Source organism: Oenanthe melanoleuca, chromosome 2 (genome assembly GCF_029582105.1).
Source record: "Oenanthe melanoleuca isolate GR-GAL-2019-014 chromosome 2, OMel1.0, whole genome shotgun sequence".
NCBI classification, from domain to species: domain Eukaryota; kingdom Metazoa; phylum Chordata; class Aves; order Passeriformes; family Muscicapidae; genus Oenanthe; species Oenanthe melanoleuca.
The window spans coordinates 718120-741537 of record NC_079335.1 but is presented as its reverse complement, the minus strand read 5'-3'; the positions used below and the strand labels follow the sequence as shown (position 1 = coordinate 741537).

General features: G+C 59.4%; 2 protein-coding genes across 3 annotated transcripts in view; one reads left to right on the top strand and one right to left on the bottom strand.

Annotated features, from left to right (window-relative positions):
• Positions 1 to 504: 504 nt before the first annotated feature.
• Positions 505 to 19778, bottom strand: SHARPIN (SHANK associated RH domain interactor). 2 transcript variants are annotated; one of them, XM_056485818.1, is made up of 14 exons: positions 19482 to 19778; positions 19038 to 19269; positions 17788 to 17889; positions 15362 to 15500; positions 13571 to 13661; positions 11510 to 11744; positions 9348 to 9505; positions 7356 to 7529; positions 5653 to 5813; positions 4036 to 4147; positions 2863 to 3042; positions 1732 to 1830; positions 1511 to 1597; positions 505 to 1055 (listed from the first exon to the last, which is right to left on the bottom strand). In XM_056485818.1, the coding sequence occupies exons 1-14, from the start codon at positions 19680 to 19682 to the stop codon at positions 975 to 977; spliced, it is 2052 nt and encodes a 683-aa protein (XP_056341793.1). In that variant the 5' UTR covers positions 19683 to 19778; the 3' UTR covers positions 505 to 974. The 2 variants fall into 2 exon arrangements, with proteins under 2 accessions (XP_056341793.1, XP_056341792.1); XM_056485817.1 differs by having other exon boundaries at positions 1511 to 1654; positions 19482 to 19769.
• A 220-nt stretch (positions 19779 to 19998) lies between these two features.
• MAF1 (MAF1 homolog, negative regulator of RNA polymerase III) overlaps positions 19999 to 23418 on the top strand; it is a 10080-nt gene continuing 6660 nt past the window's right edge. Inside the window, 3 exon segments of the mRNA XM_056485849.1 lie at positions 19999 to 20300; positions 20946 to 21099; positions 23215 to 23418. The exon segment at positions 23215 to 23418 is cut by the window's right edge and continues 195 nt beyond it. Of these exon segments, the coding sequence (XP_056341824.1) occupies positions 21017 to 21099; positions 23215 to 23418 (287 nt within the window). The 5' untranslated portion in view covers positions 19999 to 20300; positions 20946 to 21016.

The following is a 23418-nucleotide window of genomic DNA, read 5'->3' as shown; positions in this document are numbered from 1 at the left end:
GTCACTGGGTCACACTGTGGGTCACACTGGGGTCACTCTGTGGGTCACTGGGTCAGCTCAGGCCCTGCTGGTGCCGTGTCCCCACCGCTCTGCTGCTCTGGGGTCTCGTTCAGGGCCAGTGACCCCTGACCTGGCAGTGACCCCTGACCTGGGAGTGACCCCTGTCCTTAGGAGTGACCCCTGTCCTTAGGAGTGACCCCTGACCTGGGAGTGACCTCTGACCTGGCAGTGACCCCTGACCTGGCAGTGACCCCTGTGCTGGCAGTGACCCCTGACCTGGCAGTGACCCCTGTCCTTAGGAGTGACCCCTGACCTGGGAGTGACCTCTGACCTGGCAGTGACCCCTGTGCTGGCAGTGACCTGTCCCCACCGTTGTCCCCATCCTGGGAGTGACCCCTGTCCCTGTCATTGTCCCCATCCTGGGGAGTGGCCTCTGTCCCTGTCCCCACGCCGGTGGCCGTGCTGGGCTGTCCCCATCCCTGTCCCCATGTCAGTTCCAGCCTGTGACACTCGGTGCCTTTATTGTCCCCCCAGGGCCCCCCGAGGCCGTCCAGGGTCCATCCATGGCTCTGTCCCAGTGTCCATCCTGGGCTCTGTCCATCTGTCCATCCATGGGCTGTGCTCCTGTGTCCCTGAGTCCATCCTCTGTCCATCTGTCCATCCATGGCTCTGTCCCTGTGTCCATCCTGGGCTCTGTCCCTGTGTCCATCTGTCCCCTCTGGCTGTGGCTCCTCTCGGTGCCCTCGGCGTCTCCAGCCCGGCTGTGGCTCCATCAGTCCCTCAGTGTCCCCAGGGTGTCCCCAAGGTGTCCCCGGGTGTCCCAGGGTCAGTGGCAGTTCTGGCACTGGGGATGTCCCCAGGATGTCCCCAGGGATGTCCCCAGGGTGTCCCCAGGGGTGTCCCAGGGTCAGTGGCAGTTCTGGCACTGGGGATGTCCCCAGGGTGTCCCCAGGGTGTCCCAGGGTGTCCCAGGGTCAGTGGCAGTTCTGGCACTGGGGGTGGCACCTCTGCCCGTTGACGTTGCAGCGACAGCCACCGCTGGTGTCACCGGGGCCCTGTGGGGACAGGGCAGGGTCAGCTGGGGGTCACCCTGGGGTCACTCCCTCACCTTGGGGTCACCCTGGGGTCACTCTCTGTCCCCTTCCTCACCTTGGGGTCACTCTGAGGTCACTCTATCTCCTCGGTCACCCTGGGGTCCCTCCTGCTCCCCCCACCCCGATCCTGCTCCCCCCCTTGTCCCCCCCCATCACCCCAAGACCCCAGCACAGCCCTTGGTGACCCCCCCTCATCTCAGAACCCCTCAGGACCCCCTGGGACCCCCCCAACCCCCCCCGGGACCCCCCATCCTCACCCCCGGCCCCCAGCGGGGCCCCTTGGTGACCCAGCAGATCTCGGTCTGGCACACGCTGCACCTGATACCCCTGGATCCCTGCTCACCCCAAACCCCCCCAGGACCCCCTGGGATCCCCCCAGGACCCCCCCAACCCCCCCCGGGACCCCCCATCCTCACCCCCGGCCCCCAGCGGGGCCCCTTGGTGACCCAGCAGATCTCGGTCTGGCACACGCTGCAGCGGATCCAGTCGCACCCGTCCTTCTTCTGCAGCACGATGCGGCAGGTGGGGCAGTGCATGGCCTCCCCCCGCTGCACCAGCGTCTGGGGAGGGGCACGGGGGGGGTCAGAGCCGTGGGGACCCCCCAGAGCCCCCCCTGAGCCCCCCGAGCCCCCCAGACCTGCAGCATGTCCCGAGTCTGCCGCGCCGCCGCGTCGTTCAGCGCCCGCTGCTGCAGCTCGTCCTGGTACTGGCGGCAGTTCTGCCCCTCGTGGATGGCCTGGGGACACCAGGGGACATCAGGGGACACCCCAAGAACAGCTGGGGACCCCTAGGGACACCTCCAGGCTCGTCCTGGTACTGGCAGCAGTTAGGGCCTGGGGCATGAGGGGACAGCTGGGGACAGAGGGGACACAAAGGGACACCCCCGGGCACCTTGCAGAGCAGGCAGTTGAGCACCCTAGGGACACTCACAGCACACTCTGGGGACACTCAGGGACACTCAGGGCACACTCTGGGGACACTCAGGGACACAAAGGGACACCCCCCCACCTTGCAGAGAAGGCAGTTGAGTGCCCCAGGGACACTCTGGTAACACTCAGGTGACACTCAGGGGACACTCTGGTGACACAAAGGGACACTCAGGGACACTCCCACCTTGCAGAGCAGGCAGTTGAATGCCCCAGGGACACAAAGGGACACTCAAGGACACTCAAGGACACTCAGGGGACACTCTGGTGACACTCAGGTGACACAAAGGGACACTCAAGGACACTCAGGGACACTCAGGGACACCCCCGGGCACCTTGCAGAGCAGGCAGTTGAGCGCCCCAGGGACACTCAGGTGACACAAAGGGACACTCAGGTGACAGTGACATCCCACCTTGCAGAGCAGGCAGTTGAGCACCCCAGGGACACAAAGGGACACTCAGGTGACACTCAGGGACACTCAGGGACACAAAGGGACACTCAGGTGACACTCAGATGACACTCAAGGACACTCAGGTGACACTCAGGGGACACTCAGGGACACAAAGGGACACTCAGGTGACACTCAGGGACACTCAGGGACACTCAGGGACACTCAGGTGACACAAAGGGACACTCAGGTGACACTCAAGGACACTCAGGTGACACAAAGGGACACTCAGGGACACAAAGGGACACTCAGGTGACAGTGCCACCCCACCTTGCAGAGCAGGCAGTTGAGCGCCCCAGGGACACTCAGGTGCACACTCTGGTGACACAAAGGGACACTCAGGTGACACTCAGGTGGACACAAAGGGACACTCAGGTGACAGTGCCACCCCACCTTGCAGAGCAGGCAGTTGAGCGCCCCGCACACCGGGCACCGGAACTCGTTGAGCGCGTCCTCGATGAAGCACCAGCCCGGGCAGTCCCGGCCCCGGCAGTGGAAACTGTCCCGGCTGCGGCGCTCGGCGAGGGCGAGGCCCCGGGCCAGGAACCGCGCGTGCTCCTCGGGGGACAGCAGCTGTGACATGGGGACATCAATGGGGACATCAATGGGGACATCGGAACAGCCCCCGGGCCAGGAACCGCGCGTGCTCCTCGGGGGACAGCAGCTGTGACATGGGGACATCAATGGGGACATCAATGGGGACATCGGAACAGCCCCCGGGCCAGGAACCGCGCGTGCTCCTCGGGGGACAGCAGCTGTGACATCAATGGGGACATTAATGGGGACATCAATGGGGACATCATTGGGGACATTGGAACAGCCCCCGGGCCAGGAACCGCGCGTGCTCCTCGGGGGACAGCAGCTGTGACATGGGGACATCAATGGGGACATTAACGGGGACATTAATGGGGACATCAGAACAGCCCCCGGGCCAGGAACCGCGCGTGCTCCTCGGGGGACAGCAGCTGTGACATGGGGACATGGGGACATTAATGGGGACATCATTGGGGACATTAATGGGGACATCAATGGGGACATCATTGGGGACATGGGAACAGCCCCCGGCCCAGGAACCGCGCGTGCTCCTCGGGGGACAGCAGCTGTGACATCATTGGGGACATTAATGGGGACATCATTGGGGACATCGGAACAGCCCCAGGGCCAGGAACCGCGCGTGCTCCTCGGGGGACAGCAGCTGTGACATGGGGACATCATTGGGGACATTGGGGACACTGGGGAGGTGGCACTGGGACCTCCAGAGTCGCTGTCACCACCCACGGGGACCCCCGAGTCACCCCCTCCCCCTGCTCTTCCAGGAGCCCCCGTGGGTGTCACCCTCCTGTGGTGGCTGTGACCCCCCCAATGTCCCCATGTCCCCTGTCCCCAGTGTCCCCATGTCTCCCACAATGTCCCCATGTCCCCTGTCCCCAATGTCTCCATGTCCCCCCAGTGTCTCCCCAGTGTCCCCCCATGTTCCCAATGTCCCCCCAGTGTCACCCCGTGTCCCCTCCCCCGTGTCCCCTCAGTGTCCCCTCCCTGTCCCCTCCCTGTCCCCGCCCCACGCACCGCGCGGATCTCGCGCTCCTGCAGGTGGCTGCCACACGCGTAGGTGACGTCACGGAAGGGACAGGCCACCACCGGCTCCTCGCTGAACGTGATCACCTGGCGGAGACACTCCCTGCGGGGACAGCGAGGGGACACTGGGGACACGGGGGACACTGGGGGCACTGGGGGTGACACTGGGGGGGGACACTGGGGATACTGGGGATACTGGGGACACTGGGGGGGACACTGGGGACATTGGGGATACTGGGGACACTGGGGACACTCTCTGCAGGGGACAGGGAGGGGACACTGGGGACACTGGGGACACTGGGGATACTGGGGACACTCCCTGCACAGGGGACACTGGGGACATTGGAGATACTCCCTGCAGAGGAGACACGGGTACAGGGCGACACTGGGGACATTGGGGACACTGGGGACATTCCCTGCAGGGGACAGGGAGGGGACACTGGGGGGGACACTGGGGATACTGGGGACACTGGGGGGGACACTGGGGATACTCCCTGCAGAGGGGATACAGGGACAGGGGGACACTGGGGACACTGGGGACACTTGGGGTGCACTGGGGGGTCACTGGGGACACTCCCTGGGACAGGGGGACACTGGGGGGTCACTGGGATGGTGTGGGGGAGGGGTCAGCACTGGTCACTTTGGGGCTGGGGGATGTTGGGTCCGGTCACAACTATTGGGGGAGGGGGGGCGGTCCCGGTCCGGTCCCGGTACCGGCAGAAGCTGCGCGGGCAGTCCCGGGGGGAGGGGTCAGGGTGGTCCCGGTTCCCCCGGTCCGGTCCGGTACCGGCAGAAGCTGCGCGGGCAGTACCGGGGGTGGTTCCCTGTGACCCCGGGGCTGTCCCAGGTTGGTCCCGGCTCTCCCCCGCTTCCCCCGGTCCCGTTCCCGGTTCTCCCCCGGTTCCCCCGGTCCCGTTTCCCTCCCGGTTTCCCCGGTCCCGGTTCCCCCCGGCCGGTCCCGGTACCGGCAGAAGCTGTGCAGGCAGCCCCGGGGGTGGTTCCCTTTGATCCCGGGGCTATCCCGGGATTATCCCGTTTCCCCCCCGGTTCCCCTGGTCCCGTTCCCGGTTCCCCCGGTCCGGCCCGGTACCGGCAGAAGCTGTGCAGGCAGCCCCGGGGGTGGTTCCCTTTGATCCCGGGGCTATCCCGGGATTATCCCGTTTCCCCCCCGGTTCCCCCGGTCCCGTTCCCGGTTTCCCCGGTTCCCCCGGTTCCCCGGTCCCGTTCCCGGTTCCCTCCGGTTCCCCTGGTCCCGTTCCCGGTTCCCCCGGTTCTCCCGGCCCGGTACCGGCAGAAGCTGCGCGGGCAGTCCCGGGGGGTGGTTCCCTTTGATCCCGGGGGCTATCCCGGGATTATCCCGTTTCCCCCCCGGTTCCCCCGGTCCCGGTTCCCCCGTTCCCGGTTCCCCCGGCCCGGTACCGGCAGAAGCTGTGCAGGCAGTCCCGGGGGTGGTTCCCTTTGATCCCGGGGCTATCCCGGGATTATCCCGTTTCCCCCCCGGTTCCCCCGGTCCCGTTCCCGGTTCCCCCGGTTCCCCCGGTCCCGTTCCCGGTTCCCCCGGTTCCCCCGGTCCCGTTCCCGGTTCCCCCGGTTCCCCCGGTCCGGTACCGGCAGAAGCTGTGCAGGCAGTCCCGCAGCAGAACCCCCCGGCCCGCGGGCACTCCCTGCAGGCAGATCCCGCACTCGAGCGGCTCCGGGTTCGGAACCAGCTCCGCCTCCTCCGCGCGCAGCAGCTGCTGGAAGTTCCGCTGCCGCTCCGCCTCCAGCGCCTGGAATGGGGGAAAAAACCGGGAAATTGGGAAAAACGGGAATGTGGGAATGGCTGCTGGGAGTTCCGCTGCCGCTCCGCCTCCAGCGCCTGGAATGGGGGAAAAAACCGGGAAATTGGGAAAAACGGGAATGTGGGAATGGCTGCTGGGAGTTCCGCTGCCGCTCCGCCTCCAGCGCCTGGAATGGGGGAAAAAACCGGGAAATTGGGAAAAACGGGAATGTGGGAATGGCTGCTGGAAGTTCCGCTGCCGCTCCGCCTCCAGCGCCTGGAATGGGGGAAAAAACGGCGAAATTGGGAAAAAAACTGTGAAAAACGGGGGAAATGGGGAAAAACAACGGGGAAAATTGGGAAAAATCCGGGGAAAATGGGGATGTGAGAGTGGCTGCTGGGAGTTCCACTGCCGCTCCGCCTCCAGTGCCTGCAAAAACGGGGAAAAAATCGGGAAATTGGGAAAAAACCCGGGGAAAATGGGGAAAAATGGGAAAATCAGGAAAAAAGAGAAAATGAGGAAAAAAGAGGAAAATGGGAAATACGGGGGGGAAATGGGGAAAACTCCAGGAAAAATGGAAAGGGAAGGGAAAAGGGGAAGGGGAAGGGAAAGGAAAAGGAAAAGGAAAAGGAAAAGGAAAAAAGGAAAAGGGAAAGGAAAAGGAAAAGGAAAAAAGGAAAAGGGAAAGGAAAAGGAAAAGGGAAGGGAAAAGGAAAAGGAAAAGGAAAAGGAAAAGGAAAGGAAAAGGAAAAGGAAAAGGGGCCTGTCCCAGCCCTGAGCCTGGCCTGGAGTGTCCCCAGCTCTCCAGGGGATCCCAGGGACGTTTTGGGGACACTTGGAGCAGTTTCAGCTCCAAAGATGGTCCAGAGAATCCCCAAAATCCAGGCGGGAATGGGAGCCCCCAGCAGTGACCCCATTGACCCCATTAACACCATAAACCACAGTGACCCCATTAACCACAGTGACCCCAGTATCACCAGTGACGCCAGTGACCCCATTAACCTCATTGATTCCAGTTATCCCAGTGACCTCATTAACCCCTGACACCAGTGACCCCAATAACCCCATTAACCCCAGTGACCCCATTAACCCCAGTGACCCCATCAACCCCATTAACCCCAGTGACCCCATTAACCCCATTAACCCATTAACCCCATTAACCCCAGTGACCCCATTAACCCATTAACCCCAGTGACCCCAGTGACCCCATTAATCCCAGTGACCCCATTAACCCAGTAACCCATTAACCCCAGTAACCCCAGTGACCTCATTAACCCCAGTGACCCCAGTGACCCCAGTGACCCCATTAACCCCATTAACCCCACTAACCCCATTAACCCATTAACCCCATTAACCCATTAACCCCAGTGACCCCAGTGACCCCATTAACCCATTAACCCTTTACCTGCTGGCACTGCCGGGTCCCGTCCTGCTCCCTCTGCAGCCGCTGCAGCTCGGCGGGGTCGGGGCGGTGCCAGTGACCCCAGTGACCCCATTAACCCATTAACCCCAGTGACCCCATTAACCCCATTAACCCCATTAACCCTTTACCTGCTGGCACTGCCGGGCCCCGTCCTGCTCCCTCTGCAGCCGCTGCAGCTCGGCGGGGTCGGGGCGGTGCCCCCCGGGTACCCGGTACCCCTCGGGCCGGGGGGAGCTGCACATCTCACAGCCCGGGCGGGTGGGCTTGTTCAGGAACGTGCACAGGGGACAGGGCCAGCCCGACTGCGGGAGTTAACGGGTAATTAACGGGTAATTAACGGGATAATGGGATCGGGCACATCTCACAGCCAGGGCGGGTGGGCTTGTTCAGGAACGTGCACAGGGGACAGGGCCAGCCCGACTGCGGGAGTTAACGGGTAATTAACGGGTAATTAACGGGTAATTAACGGGTAATTAACGGGATAATGAGATCGGGGCACATCTCACAGCCCGGGCGGGTGGGCTTGTTCAGGAACGTGCACAGGGGACAGGGCCAGCCCGACTGCGGGAATTAACGGGTAATTAACGGGTAATTAACGGGTAATTAACGGGTAATTAACGGGTAATTAACGGGATAATGGGATTGGGCACATCTCACAGCCCGGGCGGGTGGGCTTGTTCAGGAACGTGCACCGGGGACAGGGCCAGCCCGACTGCGGGGATTAACGGGTAATTAACGGGTAATTAACGGGTAATTAACGGGATAATGGGATCGGGCACATCTCACAGCTCGGGCGGGTGGGCTTGTTCAGGAACGTGCACCGGGGACAGGGCCAGCCCGACTGCGGGAGTTAACGGGTAATTAACGGGTAATTAACGGGTAATTAACGGGTAATTAACGGGATAATGAGATCGGGGCACATCTCACAGCCAGGGCGGGTGGGCTTGTTCAGGAACGTGCACCGGGGACAGGGCCAGCCCGACTGCGGGAGTTAACGGGTAATTAACGGGTAATTAACGGGTAATTAACGGGTAATTAACGGGATAATGAGATCGGGGCACATCTCACAGCCAGGGCGGGTGGGCTTGTTCAGGAACGTGCACCGCGGGCAGGGCCAGCCCGACTGCGGGAGTTAACGGGTAATTAACGGGTAATTAACGGGTAATTAACGGGTAATTAGCGGGTAATTAACGGGATAATGGGATCAGGGCACATCTCACAGCCCGGGCGGGTGGGCTTGTTCAGGAACGTGCACCGCGGGCAGGGCCAGCCCGACTGCGGGAATTAACGGGTAATTAACGGGTAATTAACGGGTAATTAACGGGATAATGGGATCAGGGCACATCTCACAGCCCGGGCGGGTGGGCTTGTTCAGGAACGTGCACAGCGGGCAGGGCCAGCCCGACTGCGGGAGTTAACGGGTAATTAACGGGTAATTAGCGGGTAATTAACGGGATAATGGGATCGGGCACATCTCACAGCCCGGGCGGGTGGGCTTGTTCAGGAACGTGCACCGGGGACAGGGCCAGCCCGACTGCGGGAATTAACGGGTAATTAACGAGATAAATGAATAATTAACGGGTAATTAACGGGTAATTAACGGGTAATTAACGGGATAATGGGATCGGGCACATCTCACAGCCCGGGCGGGTGGGCTTGTTCAGGAACGTGCACCGGGGACAGGGCCAGCCCGACTGCGGGAGTTAACGGGTAATTAACGGGTAATTAACGGGTAATTAACGGGTAATTAGCGGGATAAATGGGTAATTAATGGGATAATGGGATAATTGCAATAACACCAATAACGGGAATGGGAATGATCCCAGCCTTCCTGGAATGGGAATTCTGCTGGGAATGGGAATAATGGGAATGGGAATAATGGGAATAATGGGAATAATGGGAATAATGGGAATGGGATTGGGATTGGGAAGAGAATGGGAATAGGGATGGGGATAGGGAAATGGGAATGGGGATGGAAATGGGAATGATCCCAGCCTGCCTGGAATGGGAATTTTGCTGGGAATGGGAATGGGATCAGGGTTTGGGATCAGGATCAGGGATCAGGATCAGGGATTTGGATCAGGATCAGGATCAGGGCAGGACCCCTCTCTCCCCCGTACCTGCTCAGGTGAGGCTGGGCGGGGCTCAGGGGCCGTGGGCGGGGCCCCAGCGCTGTCCCAGAGCTGCAGCGAGTCCAGGTGCTCCCCGATGTCCCCAACGTCCCCAAATTCCCCGATGTCCCCAACGTCCATCCGCTCCGGGGGCTCGGGGACACTGCCTGGGGACACAGGGGAGGGGTCAGCCCCGAGGGGACAGGGGGAGGAGGATGGAGGGACAGGAACAGCAGCAGGAGGAGGAGGAGGAGGAGGAGGATGGAGGGACAGGAACAGCAGCAGGAGGAGGAGGATGAAGGAACAGGAACAGCAGCAGGAGGAGGAGGAGGAGGAAAGGAGCAGGATGAGGATGGTGAGGAGGGTGAAGGAAGAGATGGAGGAGAGCAGGAGTAGGGTGAGGAAGGAGCAGGATGAGGATGAGGATGATGAAGGAGAAGCTGGATGATGAAAAATGAGTAGGAACTGTGTGAGGGTGAGGAGGAGGAAGGAGCAGGATGAGGAAGAAGCAGGAGGATGAGGATGATGAGGAAGAAGCAGAAGCAGGATGAAGGTAAGGAGGAGCAGGATGAGAGTGAGGAGGGTGAGGAAGGAGCAGGATGAGGGTGAGGAGAGGCAGGAAGATGATCAGGAGGATGAGGAGGAAAGAGCAGGACAGGATGAGGAAGGAGGAGCAGGAACAGGAGAATGAGGAAGGAGCAGGAGAAGGTGAGGATGATGAAGAAGAAGCAGGAACAGGAGAGCAAGGAAGGAACAGGAGCAGGATGAGAACACTGAGGAAGGAGCAGGAGCAGGGTGAGGGTGAGGAGAGAGGAGCAGGAGGAGGATGAGGATGATGAAGAAGGAAAAGGAGCAGGATGAGGATGATGAAGAAGGAAAAGGAGCAGGATGAGGATGATGAAGATGAGGATGATGATGAAGACGTACCTGTGCCAGGGGAGCCCTCCTGGTCCCTGTCCCCATCCCCATCCCTGTGCCCTCACTGACAGCAGACACAGGAGCAGATGAAGCAGCAGGATAAGGATGATGAGGATGATGAAGGCTGAGGAAGCCATACCTGTGCCAGGTGAGGAAGGAGCAGCAGCAGGAGCAGGATGAGGAGGAAGGAGGAGAAGCAGGAGCAGCCGGATGAGGATGATGAAGGGGGAGGAGGAGCAGGAGGAAGAGCAGGATGAGAATGATGAGGAAGAGCAGAATGAGGAGGAAGGAGGAGAAGCAGGAGCAGCAGGAGGAGGATGATGAAGAAAGAGGAGGATGATAAGGAAGGCTGAGGAAGCTGTACCTGTGCCAGGTGAGGAAACAGCAGCAGTAGGACAAGGAGGAAGGAGCAGGATGAAGATGACGAGGATGAGGAGGAAGGCTGAGAAAGCCCTACCTGTACCAGGTGAGTCATCCTGGTCCTGGTCCCCATCTCCATCCCCACCCCTGTGCCCATGCACCTCACTGCCCTCACTGACAGCAGACACAGCAGCAGAAGCAGCAGGATGATGATGATGATGATGATGATGATGATGATGATGATGATGATGATGAAGCCATACCTGTGCCAGGTGAGTTAAGAACAGGAGCAGGTGCAGGAGGAAGGAGCAGGAGCAGGATGAGGATGGAGCAGCAGCAAGATGAAGATGATGAGGAAGGAGCAGGAATAGGAGCAGGAGCAGAAACAGCACAAGGAGGAAGGAGCAGCAGGACAATGAGGATGATGAGGAAGGAGCAGGATGAGGATGAGGAGGATGATGAAGATGAAGCCATACCTGTGCCAGGTGAGTCATCCTGGTCCTGGTCCTGTCCCCATCCCCATCCCTGTGCCCATGCACCCCACTGCCCTCACTGATAGCAGCAACAGGAACGGGGGAAGCAGCAGAAGCAGCAGGATAATGATGATGATGATGAAGATGAAGCCATACCTGTGCCAGGTGAGCCATCCTGGTCCCTGTCCCCATCCCCATCCCTGTGCCCATGCAGTCCTGCTGCCCTGACTGACAGCAGGAACAGGAATGGGGAAAGCAGCAGCAGGATGAGGATGATGAGGATGATGAAGATGAAGCCATACCTGTCCCAGGTGAGCCCAGCCCCGCCGCCCTGACTGACAGCAGGAACAGGAACGGGGGAAGCAGCAGGGAAGGAGCAGCAGGATGAGGATGATGATGATGATGAAGATGAAGCCGTACCTGTGCCAGGTGTGCTGTGCCCATCCAGCCCCACAGCCCGCAGCAGGGACCGCGCCTGCAGCCGCCGGTACTGCTCGGGGCCCAGCCCCGCCGCCCTGACTGACAGCAGGAACAGGAACGCCCCGTCCCCGTCCCGCCGGATCCCGTAGCTCCGCAGGCTCCGCCCGTCCTGGCACAGGCTCTGCCCGATGATCCAGCGCTGCGCCAGAGGGTGGAACCCGTACTCGCGGAACACCTGGGACAGGGACAGGGACAGGGGGTCACTGCCAGAGCGGGGGAGATCCTGGAGAGCTGGGGAGATCCTGGAGAGCGGGGGAGATCACTGGGAGAGCTGGGGAGATCACTGGGAGAGCTGGGGAGACCATGGAGAGCTGGGGAGATCACTGGGAGAGTCTGGGGAGATCACTGGGAGAGCTGGGGAGATCACTGGGAGAGCTGGGGAGATCACTGGGAGAGCCTGGGAGGTCACTGGGAGAGCTGGGGAGATCACTGGGAAATCCCAGGAGAACCTGGGGGGATCTGGGGATCATGGGGAGGTCCCTGGGAGATCCTGCAGAGAGGCTGGGGGAGATCCCTGGGTGATCCCATCCCCCCCAGGTGACCCCTGGGTGACCCCAGGTAACCCATGTGACCCCTGGATGACCCCACATGAACCCTGGATGACCCCAGGTGACCCCTGGGTGAACCCAGGTGAACCCTGGGTGACACCTGGTGATGCCAGGTGACCCCATCCCCTCCCACCAGGTGACCCCATCCCTGCCCAGCTGACCCAAGGATGACCTCAGGTGACCCCAAGTGACCCCTGGATGACCCCAGATGACCCCAGGTGACCCATGATGACCCCAGGTGACTCCTGGATGACACCTGCATGACCCCAGGTGAGCCCTGCCTGACCTCAGGTGACCCCATCCTCCCCCTAGATGACCTCAGGTGACCCCTGGATGACCCCAGGTGACCCCAGGTGTCCCAGGATGACCCCATGTGCCCCAGGTGAGCCCTGCATGACTCCAGGTGAACCCTGGATGACCCCAGCTGCCCCAGGTGACCCATGATGACCCCAGGTGAGCTCTAGATGACCCCAGGTGACCCCATCCTCCCTCAGGTGCCCCCAGGATGACGCCAGGTGACCCCATCCTCCCCCATGATGACCCCAGGTGCCCCAGGATGACCCCAGGTGCCCCAGGTGAGCCCTGGATGACCCTAGGTGACCCCATTATGACCTCAGGTGACCCCATGATGATCCCAGGTGACCCCAGGTGACCCCATCCTCCTCCAGGTGACCCCAGGTGCCCCAGGTGACCCCATTATGACCTCAGATGACCACAGGTGCCCCCAGGTGCTCCTGGATGACCCCAGGTGACCCCAGGTGACCCCATGATGACCCCAGGTGCCCCAGGTGACCCATGATGACCCCATCCTCCCCCAGGTGACCCCAGGTGCCCCAGGTGACCCCAAGTGACCCCATTATGACCTCAGATGACCCCAGGTGACCCCAGGTGACCCCAGGTGCCCCAGGTGCCCCAGGTGACCCCATTATGACCCCAGGTGACCCCAGGTGCCCCAGGTGACCCCAGGTGACCCATGATGACCCCATCCTCCCCCAGGTGACCCCATCCTCCCCCAGGTGACCCCAGGTGCCCCAGGTGACCCCAAGTGACCCCATTATGACCTCAGATGACCCCAGGTGACCCCAGGTGCCCCAGGTGCCCCAGGTGACCCCATTATGACCTCAGATGACCCCAGGTGCCCCAGGTGACCCCAGGTGACCCATGATGACCCCATCCTCCCCCAGGTGACCCCATCCTCCCCCAGGTGACCCCAGGTGCCCCAGGTGACCCCAAGTGACCCCATTATGACCTCAGATGACCCCAGGTGCCCCAGGTGACCCCAGGTGCCTCAGGTGACCCCATTAAGACCTCAGATGACCCCAGGTGACCCCAGGTGAGCCCATGATGACCCCAGGTGCCCCAGGTGCCCCCATTATGACCCCAGGTGACCCCAGGTGACCGCAGGTGCCCCAGGTGACCCCAGGTGACCCCAGGTGCCCCAGGTGAGCCTCACCTGCTCCTTGAGGGCGCCGATGCTGAGCTGAGGCCGCACCCGCAGGGTGATGCTGCACGAGGAGGTGGCGTCCTCCACCCCCACCTGCAAACTGGGACAGACTGGGACGTGAGGCTGGGACATGGGAACGGTGGGACAGGCTGGGATGTGAGACTGGGACACTGGGAACGGTGGGATGTGAGACTGGGACACTGGGAACAGTGGGACGTGAGACTGGGATACTGGGAATGGTGGGATGTGAGACTGGGACACTGGGACAGGCTGGGATGTGAGACTGGGATACTGGGAATGGTGGGATGTGAGACTGGGATACTGGGACAGACTGGGATGTGAGACTGGGATACTGGGAACGGTGGGATGTGAGACTGGGACACTGGGAACGGTGGGATGTGAGACTGGGATACTGGGAACGGTGGGATGTGAGACTGGGATACTGGGAACGGTGGGATGTGAGACTGGGATACTGGGACAGACTGGGACGTGAGGCTGGGACACTGGGAACGGTGGGACGTGAGACTGGGATACTGGGAATGGTGGGATGTGAGACTGGGACACTGGGACAGGCTGGGATGTGAGACTGGGATACTGGGAATGGTGGGATGTGAGACTGGGATACTGGGACAGACTGGGATGTGAGACTGGGATACTGGGAACGGTGGGATGTGAGACTGGGACACTGGGAACGGTGGGATGTGAGACTGGGATACTGGGAACGGTGGGATGTGAGACTGGGATACTGGGAATGGTGGGATGTGAGACTGGGATACTGGGACAGGCTGGGATGTGAGACTGGGATACTGGGACAGACTGGGATGTGAGACTGGGACACTGGGACAGGCTGGGATGTGAGACTGGGATACTGGGACAGACTGGGATGTGAGACTGGGATACTGGGAACGGTGGGATGTGAGACTGGGACACTGGGACAGGCTGGGATGTGAGACTGGGATACTGGGACAGACTGGGATGTGAGACTGGGACACTGGGACAGGCTGGGATGTGAGACTGGGCATACTGGGAACGGTGGGATGTGAGACTGGGATGTGAGACTGGGACACTGGGACAGGCTGGGATGTGAGACTGGGATACTGGGACAGACTGGGATGTGAGACTGGGCATACTGGGAACGGTGGGATGTGAGACTGGGATACTGGGAACGGTGGGACAGACTGGGAGGAAAAGAAAAGAAAGGAAAGGGAAAGGGAAAGGGAAAGGGAAAGGGAAAGGGAAAGGGAAAGGAAAGGAAAGGAAAGGAAAGGAAAGGAAAGGAAAGGAAAGGAAAGGAAAGGAAAGGAAAGGAAAGGAAAGGAAAGGAAAGGAAAGGAAAGGAAAGGAAAGGAAAGGAAAGGAAAGGAAAGGAAAGGAAAGGAAAGGAAAGGAAAGGAAAGGAAAGGAAAGGAAAGGAAAGGAAAGGAAAGGAAAGGAAAGGGAAAGGAAAGGAAAGGAAAGGAAAGGAAAGGAAAGGAAAGGAAAGGAAAGGAAAGGAAAGGAAAGGAAAGGAAAGGAAAGGAAAGGAAAGGAAAGGAAAGGAAAGGAAAGGAAAGGAAAGGAAAGGAAAGGAAAGGAAAGGAAAGGAAAGGAAAGGAAAGGAAAGGAAAGGAAAGGAAAGGAAAGGAAAGGAAAGGAAAGGAAAGGAAAGGAAAGGAAAGGAAAGGGAAAGGTGTAAAAGATAAAAAAAGGAGGAGGAAGAGCAGGAGGTGCAGGAGGAGGGGGGAGTGGGGTGGGGAAAAAGAGGAGGAGGAAGGCAGAGGATGATGATGAGGATGAGGAGGAGGAAGCCCCAGCCCTGACCTGATCTCAGCTCCGGGCTCGCTGTCCCTCAGGGTCACGCTCAGCTCCGCGTGGCGCCGGGCCAGCGCCACCGCGCTCTGCGCTGCAGCCACCGTGTCACCCCGCGAGATGGCCCGGGACAGGGACACTGCCAGCTCCTCTGGGGACATGGGGACATCAGCAGGGACACAGACAGACAGACACACACACACACAGACAGACAGACACACAGACAGACACACAGACACAGACAGACACACAGACACACAAACACACACACCGCGCTCTGCGCTGCAGCCACCGTGTCACCCCGCGAGATGGCCCGGGACAGGGACACTGCCAGCTCCTCTGGGGACATGGGGACATCAGCAGGGACACAGACAGACAGACAGACACACAGACACACACACACAGACAGACAGACAGACACAGACACACAGACACACACAAACACACAGCACCGCGCTCTGCGCTGCAGCCACCGTGTCACCCCGCGAGATGGCCCGGGACAGGGACACTGCCAGCTCCTCTGGGGACACGGGGACATCAGCAGGGACACAGACAGACAGACACACACACAGACAGACACACAGACACACACACACACACAGACAGACACACACACACAGTGTCCCCAAGGGCAATGGCCTGGGACAGGGACACTGCCAGCTCCTCTGGGGACACGGGGACATCAGCAGGGACACAGGGACAGACAGACAGACACACACACAGACAGACAGACAGACACACAGACAGACAGACACACACACACACCGCGCTCTGCGCTGCAGCCACCGTGTCACCCCGCGAGATGGCCCGGGACAGGGACACTGCCAGCTCCTCTGGGGACACGGGGACATCAGCAGGGACACAGACAGACACACAGACACAGACAGACAGACAGACAGACACACACAGACACACACACACACACCGCGCTCTGCGCTGCAGCCACCGCGTCACCCCGCGAGATGGCCCGGGACAGGGACACAGCCAGCTCCTCTGGGGACACGGGGACATCAGCAGGGACACAGACAGACAGACACACAGACAGACACACACAGTGTCCCCAAGGGCAATGGCCCGGGACAGGGACACTGCCAGCTCCTCTGGGGACACGGGGACATCAGCAGGGACACAGACAGACAGACACACAGACAGACACACACAGTGTCCCCAAGGGCAATGGCCCGGGACAGGGACACTGCCAGCTCCTCTGGGGACACGGGGACATCAGCAGGGACACAGACAGACAGACACACAGACAGACAGACACACACACACACAGACACACACAGTGTCCCTAAGGGCAATGGCCTGGGACAGGGACACAGCCAGCTCCTCTGGGGACACCATGGGGACACCAGGGGTACACAGGGGACATCAGGGGTGGCACCCACAGCCCCCTGGGGCAGGACTGGGGACACTGGGGACACTGGGGACACCAGGGGTGGCACCCACAGCCCCCTGGGGCAGGACTGGGGACACTGGGGACACTGGGGTGACAATGGGGACACTGGGGGTGGCACCCAGAGATACCCAGAGCAGGAATGGGGACACTGGGACACTGGGGGTGGCACCCAGAGATACCCAGAGCGGGAATGGGGACACTGGGACACCAGGGGACACTGGGGTGACAATGGGGACACTGGGGGTGGCACCCACAGCTCCCTGTCCCACCCCAGGGACACAGAGGGGACAGGAGGTGACACCAAGTGAGGTCCCAGGGGCACTTCAGGGAAAGGCTGGACTGTCCCCACCCCTGTCCCTGCGGGGGTGGCACTGGGGACAGGGAATTCCCGAATTCCCAGATTCCCAAATTCCTGAATTCCCAAATTCCCAGATTCCCAAATTCCCAGATTCCCCGATTCCTGAATTCCTGAATTCCCAAATTCCCAGATTCCCGAATTCCCAGATTAATTCCCAGATTCCCAGATTAATTCCCAGATTCCCAAATTCCCAGATTCTCAAATTCCCAAATTCCCCGATTCCTGAATTCCCAAATTCCCCGATTCCCGAATTCCCAAATTCCCAAAATCCCAGATTCCCGAATTCCCATATTAATTCCAAGATTCCCAGATACCTGAATTCCCAGATTCCCCAATTCCCAGATTCCCAGATTAATTCCCAGATGAATTCCCAGATGAATTCCCAGATGAATTCCCAGATTCCCGAATTCCCAGATTCCCAGATGAATTCCCAGATGAATTAATTCCCAGATTCATTCCCAGGTTAATTCCCAGGTTAATTCCCAGATGAATTCCCAGATTCATTCCCAGGTTAATTCCCAGATGAATTCCCAGATTAATTCCCAGGTGAATTCCCAGATGAATTCCCAGATTAATTCCCAGGTGAATTCCCAGATGAATTCCCAGATTCCCAGGTGAATTCCCAGATTAATTCCCAGACTCATTCCCAGATGGATTCCCAGATTCCCACCCCGGTACCTGTCTGTGCCAGCTCCAGCTCCAGCTCCCGCTCCTGCTCCGTGTCCTGCTCGGGCTCCTCGGGGGGCGGCACCGGCGCCGTGCCCGTGTCACCCTCGGGGGCTGGGGGACAGGGACAGGGACAGGGACAGGGCTGGCACTGCTGGCACCAGCCTGTGTCACTGTCACTGTCACTGTGTCACTGTCACTGTGTCACTGTGTCATTGTCACTGTCACTGTGTCACTGTTACTGTGTCACTGTCCCCGTGTCACCCTCGGGGGCTGCGGGGACAGGGACAGGGACAGGGCTGGCACCAGCCTGTGTCACTGTCACTGTCACTGTGTCACTGTCACTGTGTCACCTGTCATTGTCACTATGTGCTGCTGTCACTGTGTCACTGTCACCGTGTCATTGTCCTGTGTCATTGTCCTGTGTCACTGTCAGTGTCACTGTCACTGTGTCACTATGTCACTGTCACTGTGTGTCATTGTCACTGTGTCAGTGTCACTGTCACTGTGTCATTGTCAGTGTCACTGTCACTGTGTCACTGTCACTGTGTCACTGTCCCCGTGTCACCCTCGGGGGCTGCGGGGACAGGGACAGGGACAGGGCTGGCACCAGCCTGTGTCACTGTCACTGTCCCTGTGTCACTGTCACTGTGTCACTGTCCCTGTGTCATTGTCACTGTGTCCCTGTGTCACTGTCACTGTGTCACTGTGTCACTGTGTCACTGTGTCCCTGTGTCATTGTCATTGTCATTGTCACTGTGTCACTGTCACTGTATCACTGTCACTGTGTCATTGTCACTGTGTCACTGTCACTGTGACTATGTCCCTGTGTCACTGTCTGTGTCACTGTGTCATTGTCATTGTCACTGTGTCACTGTCCCTGTGTCATTGTCACTGTGTCCCTGTGTCACTGTCACTGTGTCACTGTGTCACTGTGTCACTGTGTCCCTGTGTCATTGTCATTGTCATTGTCACTGTGTCACTGTCACTGTGTCACTGTCACTGTGTCACTGTCCCCAGCCACATGTCCCCCAATCCCCCCCAATGTCCCCAATGTCCCCAATGTCCCCAATGTCCCCAATGTCCCCAATCCCCCCAGTGTCCCCAATGTCCCCAATGTCCCCAATCCCCCCAGTGTCCCCAATGTCCCCCAGTGTCCCCAATGTCCCCAATGTCCCCAATGTCCCCAATCCCCCCAGTGTCCCCCAATGTCCCCCAGTGTCCCCAATCCCCCCCTGTCCCTGTCCCCGTCCCTGTCCCACCTCTCCGTGCCTCCCTCAGGGAGCTGCTCAGCACTGTCCACCACTGCTGCGCCTCTCGCTCCTCGGGGAACCTCAGTGCCACCATCCCTGCTGTCCCCTCTGTCCCCTGCGTCCCCTCTGCTGTCCCCTGTGTCCCCTCTGTCCCCGATCCCGGCGCTGGCAGCTGCAGCTCGTGGCTCGTGGGGCCGCACACGCGATAGGAAACGTCCCGCAGGTCGAACTCGGCCAGGGGCTGCAGGGACAGGGACAGGGACATGGGGACATGGGGGACAGTGGGGACATTGGGGACATTGGGGACAGTGGGGACATTGGGGACAGTGGGGTCATTGAGGGGATTGGGGACATTGGGGACATAGGGACGGGGATTCCCAAACCCCTCCCCCTCCCCCAATCCCCTCCCCCTCTCCCTCCCCTCCCCCTTTTCCTCCCCTCCCCTCCCCTCACCGCGCCGCCCCCCGCCTCCGCCAGCCGCAGCCCGAGGCGGAAGCGCCGCCGCCCGTCGGTTCCCGGTTGCACGCTGAGCTGCAGGCGGAGCGCGGCGGCCGCTGCGGCGGAAGGAAGGAGGCGGCAGGGCGCTGCCAGCTCGGCGCGAGCCGCCATCAGCACCGTGAGGGGAGCGGCAGCCGGCGCTCCGGGCGCCGCCATGGCGGCCCCGCCACTTCCGCCTTCCCCTCCTGCGCGCGGTCCGCGTTCAAACGCGGTCTTTCCGTTCCGGGAAACGCGGCGCCGCGCGCGGGAGTTCCGCGGGAGGAGAGTTCCGCCCCGCCCCGCTGTGATTGACAGCTGCTCCCCCCGTCTTTGTCCGCGCCAGCCAATCACAGATCCGAGCGCCCCCGCGGTGGGCGGGTCCACAGGCTCTATGCTGACTGACGTTGACTTTAACCAATGAAAGGCGAGCATGGAGGTGATTGACAGCTATTCTCTCCAATGGCACCGCGGGCCGCGGGCGCCGCTCGGGCGGGGCCGGCGCGGGAGGGGCGGTGGCGCCGCTGTTGCCGTCCGGTGCCGCCGGAGAAGGTCGCTCGCTCGCTCGCTCGCTCCGGGGGACTCCCAGCATCTCGCTCAGCCGCTCCCGCCGTCCCGAGCACTCGGGGACATGTCGAGGTGGGCGGAAGCCCGGTGGGCCGGCGCCAGACGGCGGACGGCGGCCGCGGCACACTCGCCCTCCTCGAGCTTTCCCCGGAGACGCCTCCCTTTACACGCGCCCCGAGCCTGAAGGCGCTGCTACGGCGAGGAGACACCGATAGGGAGCAGGACGCTCCGGTAAGCCCGCACGGCCCGCCGCCCCTTGCTTTGCGCGCCCAGAAGCCCCGCGGACTACAACTCCCAGCGTGCCCCGCGCCGGCCAGGCACGGCCTTGCACCGCGCGCGGCCGCGGGGCAGGACGGGAGCAGTAGTCCAACTATGGTGAGGCTGGGCCGGCCGCGCTGGGCATGCCGGGAGCTGTAGTCCGCCAGTATTGGGCTGCTAGGCTCCGCGCGGGGCATGCCGGGAGCTGTAGTCCAGCGCGCGGGGCACGCCGGGACGGCACTTCCTATGGCGCCGCCCGCGAACGGCGGAGACTTTTCCGCGTCCTTTTTTTTTTATCTTTTTCTCTTTTTCCTCCTCCTTTTCCTCCTCTTCCTCCTCTTTCTCTTCTTTCTCCCTCTCTGCTTCTCCTCCTGTGCCTGTCGCCATTTCCTCCTTTGCGGTGCCCGGCCAGATCCACTTGAAATTCCTCTTCTTCCTCTTCCTCTTCTTTTCCTGTTTTCCTTTTTTTTTTCCTGTTTTCCCAATTTTCCCGCTTCCCTTCCATTTCTTCCTTTCCTCTCCTTCCTCCCATTCCCATTTTCCCTTTTCCTGGAGGAATTTGGGGCTGGGGAATCCTCACTCAGCTTCCCCCTTCCCCTCCGGGGTTTCTCTCAGCAGCGGGAACCGCGCTGGGAATTTTTCCCCGGGAATTTTCCTCGGGAATTTTCCTTGGGAAGCGCCCCGGGAGGATGAAGCTGCTGGAGAATTCCAGCTTCGAGGCCATCAACTCGCAGCTGACCGTGGAGACGGGCGACGCCCACATCATCGGCAGGTGAGGTGGGGAAATCTGGGAATTTTGGGCCTGGAAAAGTTCTGGGAATTTGGGAATTCTGGGTCTTGAAAAGTTCTGGGAATTTGGGAATTTTGGGTCTGGAAAAGTTCCAGGGATCTGGGAATTCTTCTCCAGGAAAAGCTCTGAATATCTGGGGATTCTGATCCAGGAATTTGAGAATTGTGGCTCTGGAAAAATTCTGAATATCTGGGAATTCTGTTCCTTGAAAAAACTCAGGGAATTTGGGAATTCTGTGCCTGGAAAAGTTCTGGGAATTTGGGAATTCTGCTCCAGGAAAAGCTCTGAATATCTGGGAATTCTGCTCCAGGAATTTGGGAATTCTGTCATGGGAAACTTCTGGGAATTTGGGAATTCTGGCCCTGGGAAAGTTCAGGAAATTTGGGAATTCTGGCCCTGGGAAAGTTCTGGGAATTTGGGAATTCTGTCCTGGGAAGGTTCTGGGAATTTGGGAATTCTGAGCCTGGAAAAGTTCTGGGAATTTGGGAATTCTGAGCCTGGGAAGGTTCTGGGAATTTGGGAATTTTGGGTCTGGGAAGGTTCTGGGAATTTGGGAATTCTGTCCTGAGAAGGTTCTGGGAATTTGGGAATTCTGAGCCTGGAATCTGGGAATTCTGTTCCTTGGAAAAATTCCCAGGGAATTTGGGAATTCTGCCTTGGGAAAAGTTTTGGGAATTTGGGAATTCTGTTCTGAGAAAAGCTCCAAGGATTCTGGAAATGGGGGAATTCTGCCCCTGGAAAATGTTCAGGAAATTTGGGAATTCTGTGGCTTGGAAAAAGCTCGGGGAATTTGGGAGTTCTGCCCCTGGAAAAGCCCCAGGAATCACGGAATTCTGCTCTGGGAAAAGCTGTGAAAATCTGGGAATTCTCTCCCTGGGAATCTGGGAATTCTGCCCCAGGAAAAGTTCCGAATATCTGGGAATTCTGCTCCAGGAATGTGGGAATTCTGTCTTGGGAAGAGTTCTGAAAATCTGGGAATTCTGTTCCTTGGAAAAAGCTCAGGAAATTTGGGAATTATGAGTCTGGAAAAGCTCCAGGGCTCGGGGAATTCTGCTCCAGGAAAAGCTCTGAATATTTGGGAATTTTGCTCCAGGAATCTGGGAATTCTGTCCTGAGAAAAGCTCCAAGGATTCTGGAAATGGGGGAATTCTGCCCCTGGAAAATGTTTAGGAAATTTGGGAATTCTGTCCCTTGGAAAAGCTGTGAAAATCTGGGAATTCTCTCCCTGGGAAGCTGGGAATTCTGCCCTAGGAAAAGCTCCAGGGATCAGAGAATTCTGCACTGGGAAAGCTCTGGGAATCCTGGGAATCTGGGAATTCTGAGCCTGGAAAAGCTCTGGGAATTCTGCTCTGGGAATGAGGGAATTTTGTCCTGAGAAAAGCTCTGAAAATTTGGGAATTCTGCTCTGAGAAAAGATCCTGGAATAGAACTATGGCCCTGGAAATGCTGTGAAAATCTGGGAATTCTGTCCTGAGAAAAGCTCTGGGAATTCTGCCCCTTAAAAAGCTCTGGGAATTCTGCTCTGGGAAAGCTCTGGGAATCTGGGAATTCTGGGCCTGAAAAAGCTCTGGGAATCTGGGAATTCTGGGCCTGGAAAACTTCCCCACGTTTCTCTCCCTTTCCCCCCATTTTCCTCCCCATTTTTCCCCTTTTCCCCGGAGTTTTTTCCCCGGAGTTTTTTCCCCGGAGTTTTTTCCCCGGAGTTTTTTCCCCGGAGTTTTTTCCCCGGAGTTTTTTCCCCGGAGTTTTTTCCCCGGAGTTTTTTCCCCGGAGTTTTTTCCCCATTTTTTCTCCATTTTTCCCCCTTTTTTTCCCATTTTCCCCCCGATTTTTTCCCCATTTTTCCCCCATTTTTTCCCCATTTTTCCCCATTTTTTCCCCATTTTTTCCCCCTTTTTTCCCCTAATTTTCTCACATTTTCCCCCCATTTTTTCCCCATTTTTTCCCCATTTTTCTCCCATTTTTTCCCCATTTTTTCCCCCTTTTTTCCCCTTTTATTCCCCCATTTTCCCCCTTTTTCCCCCATTTCCCCCCATTTTTCCCCATTTTCCCCCCATTTTCCCCCCTTTTTCCCATTTTTCCCATTTTTTCCCCCAGGATCGAGAGCTACTCGTGCAAGCTGGCGGGGATTGACAAGCAGCTCTTCAAGCAGTTCTGCCAGGAGGGGCAGCCCCACGCGCTGGAGGCGCTGAGCCCGCCCCAGACAGCGGGGCTGAGCCCCAGCAGGTGAGAACTGGGCATACTGGGGATACTGGGAATGGCACTGAGCCCGCCCCAGACAGCGGGGCTGAGCCCCAGCAG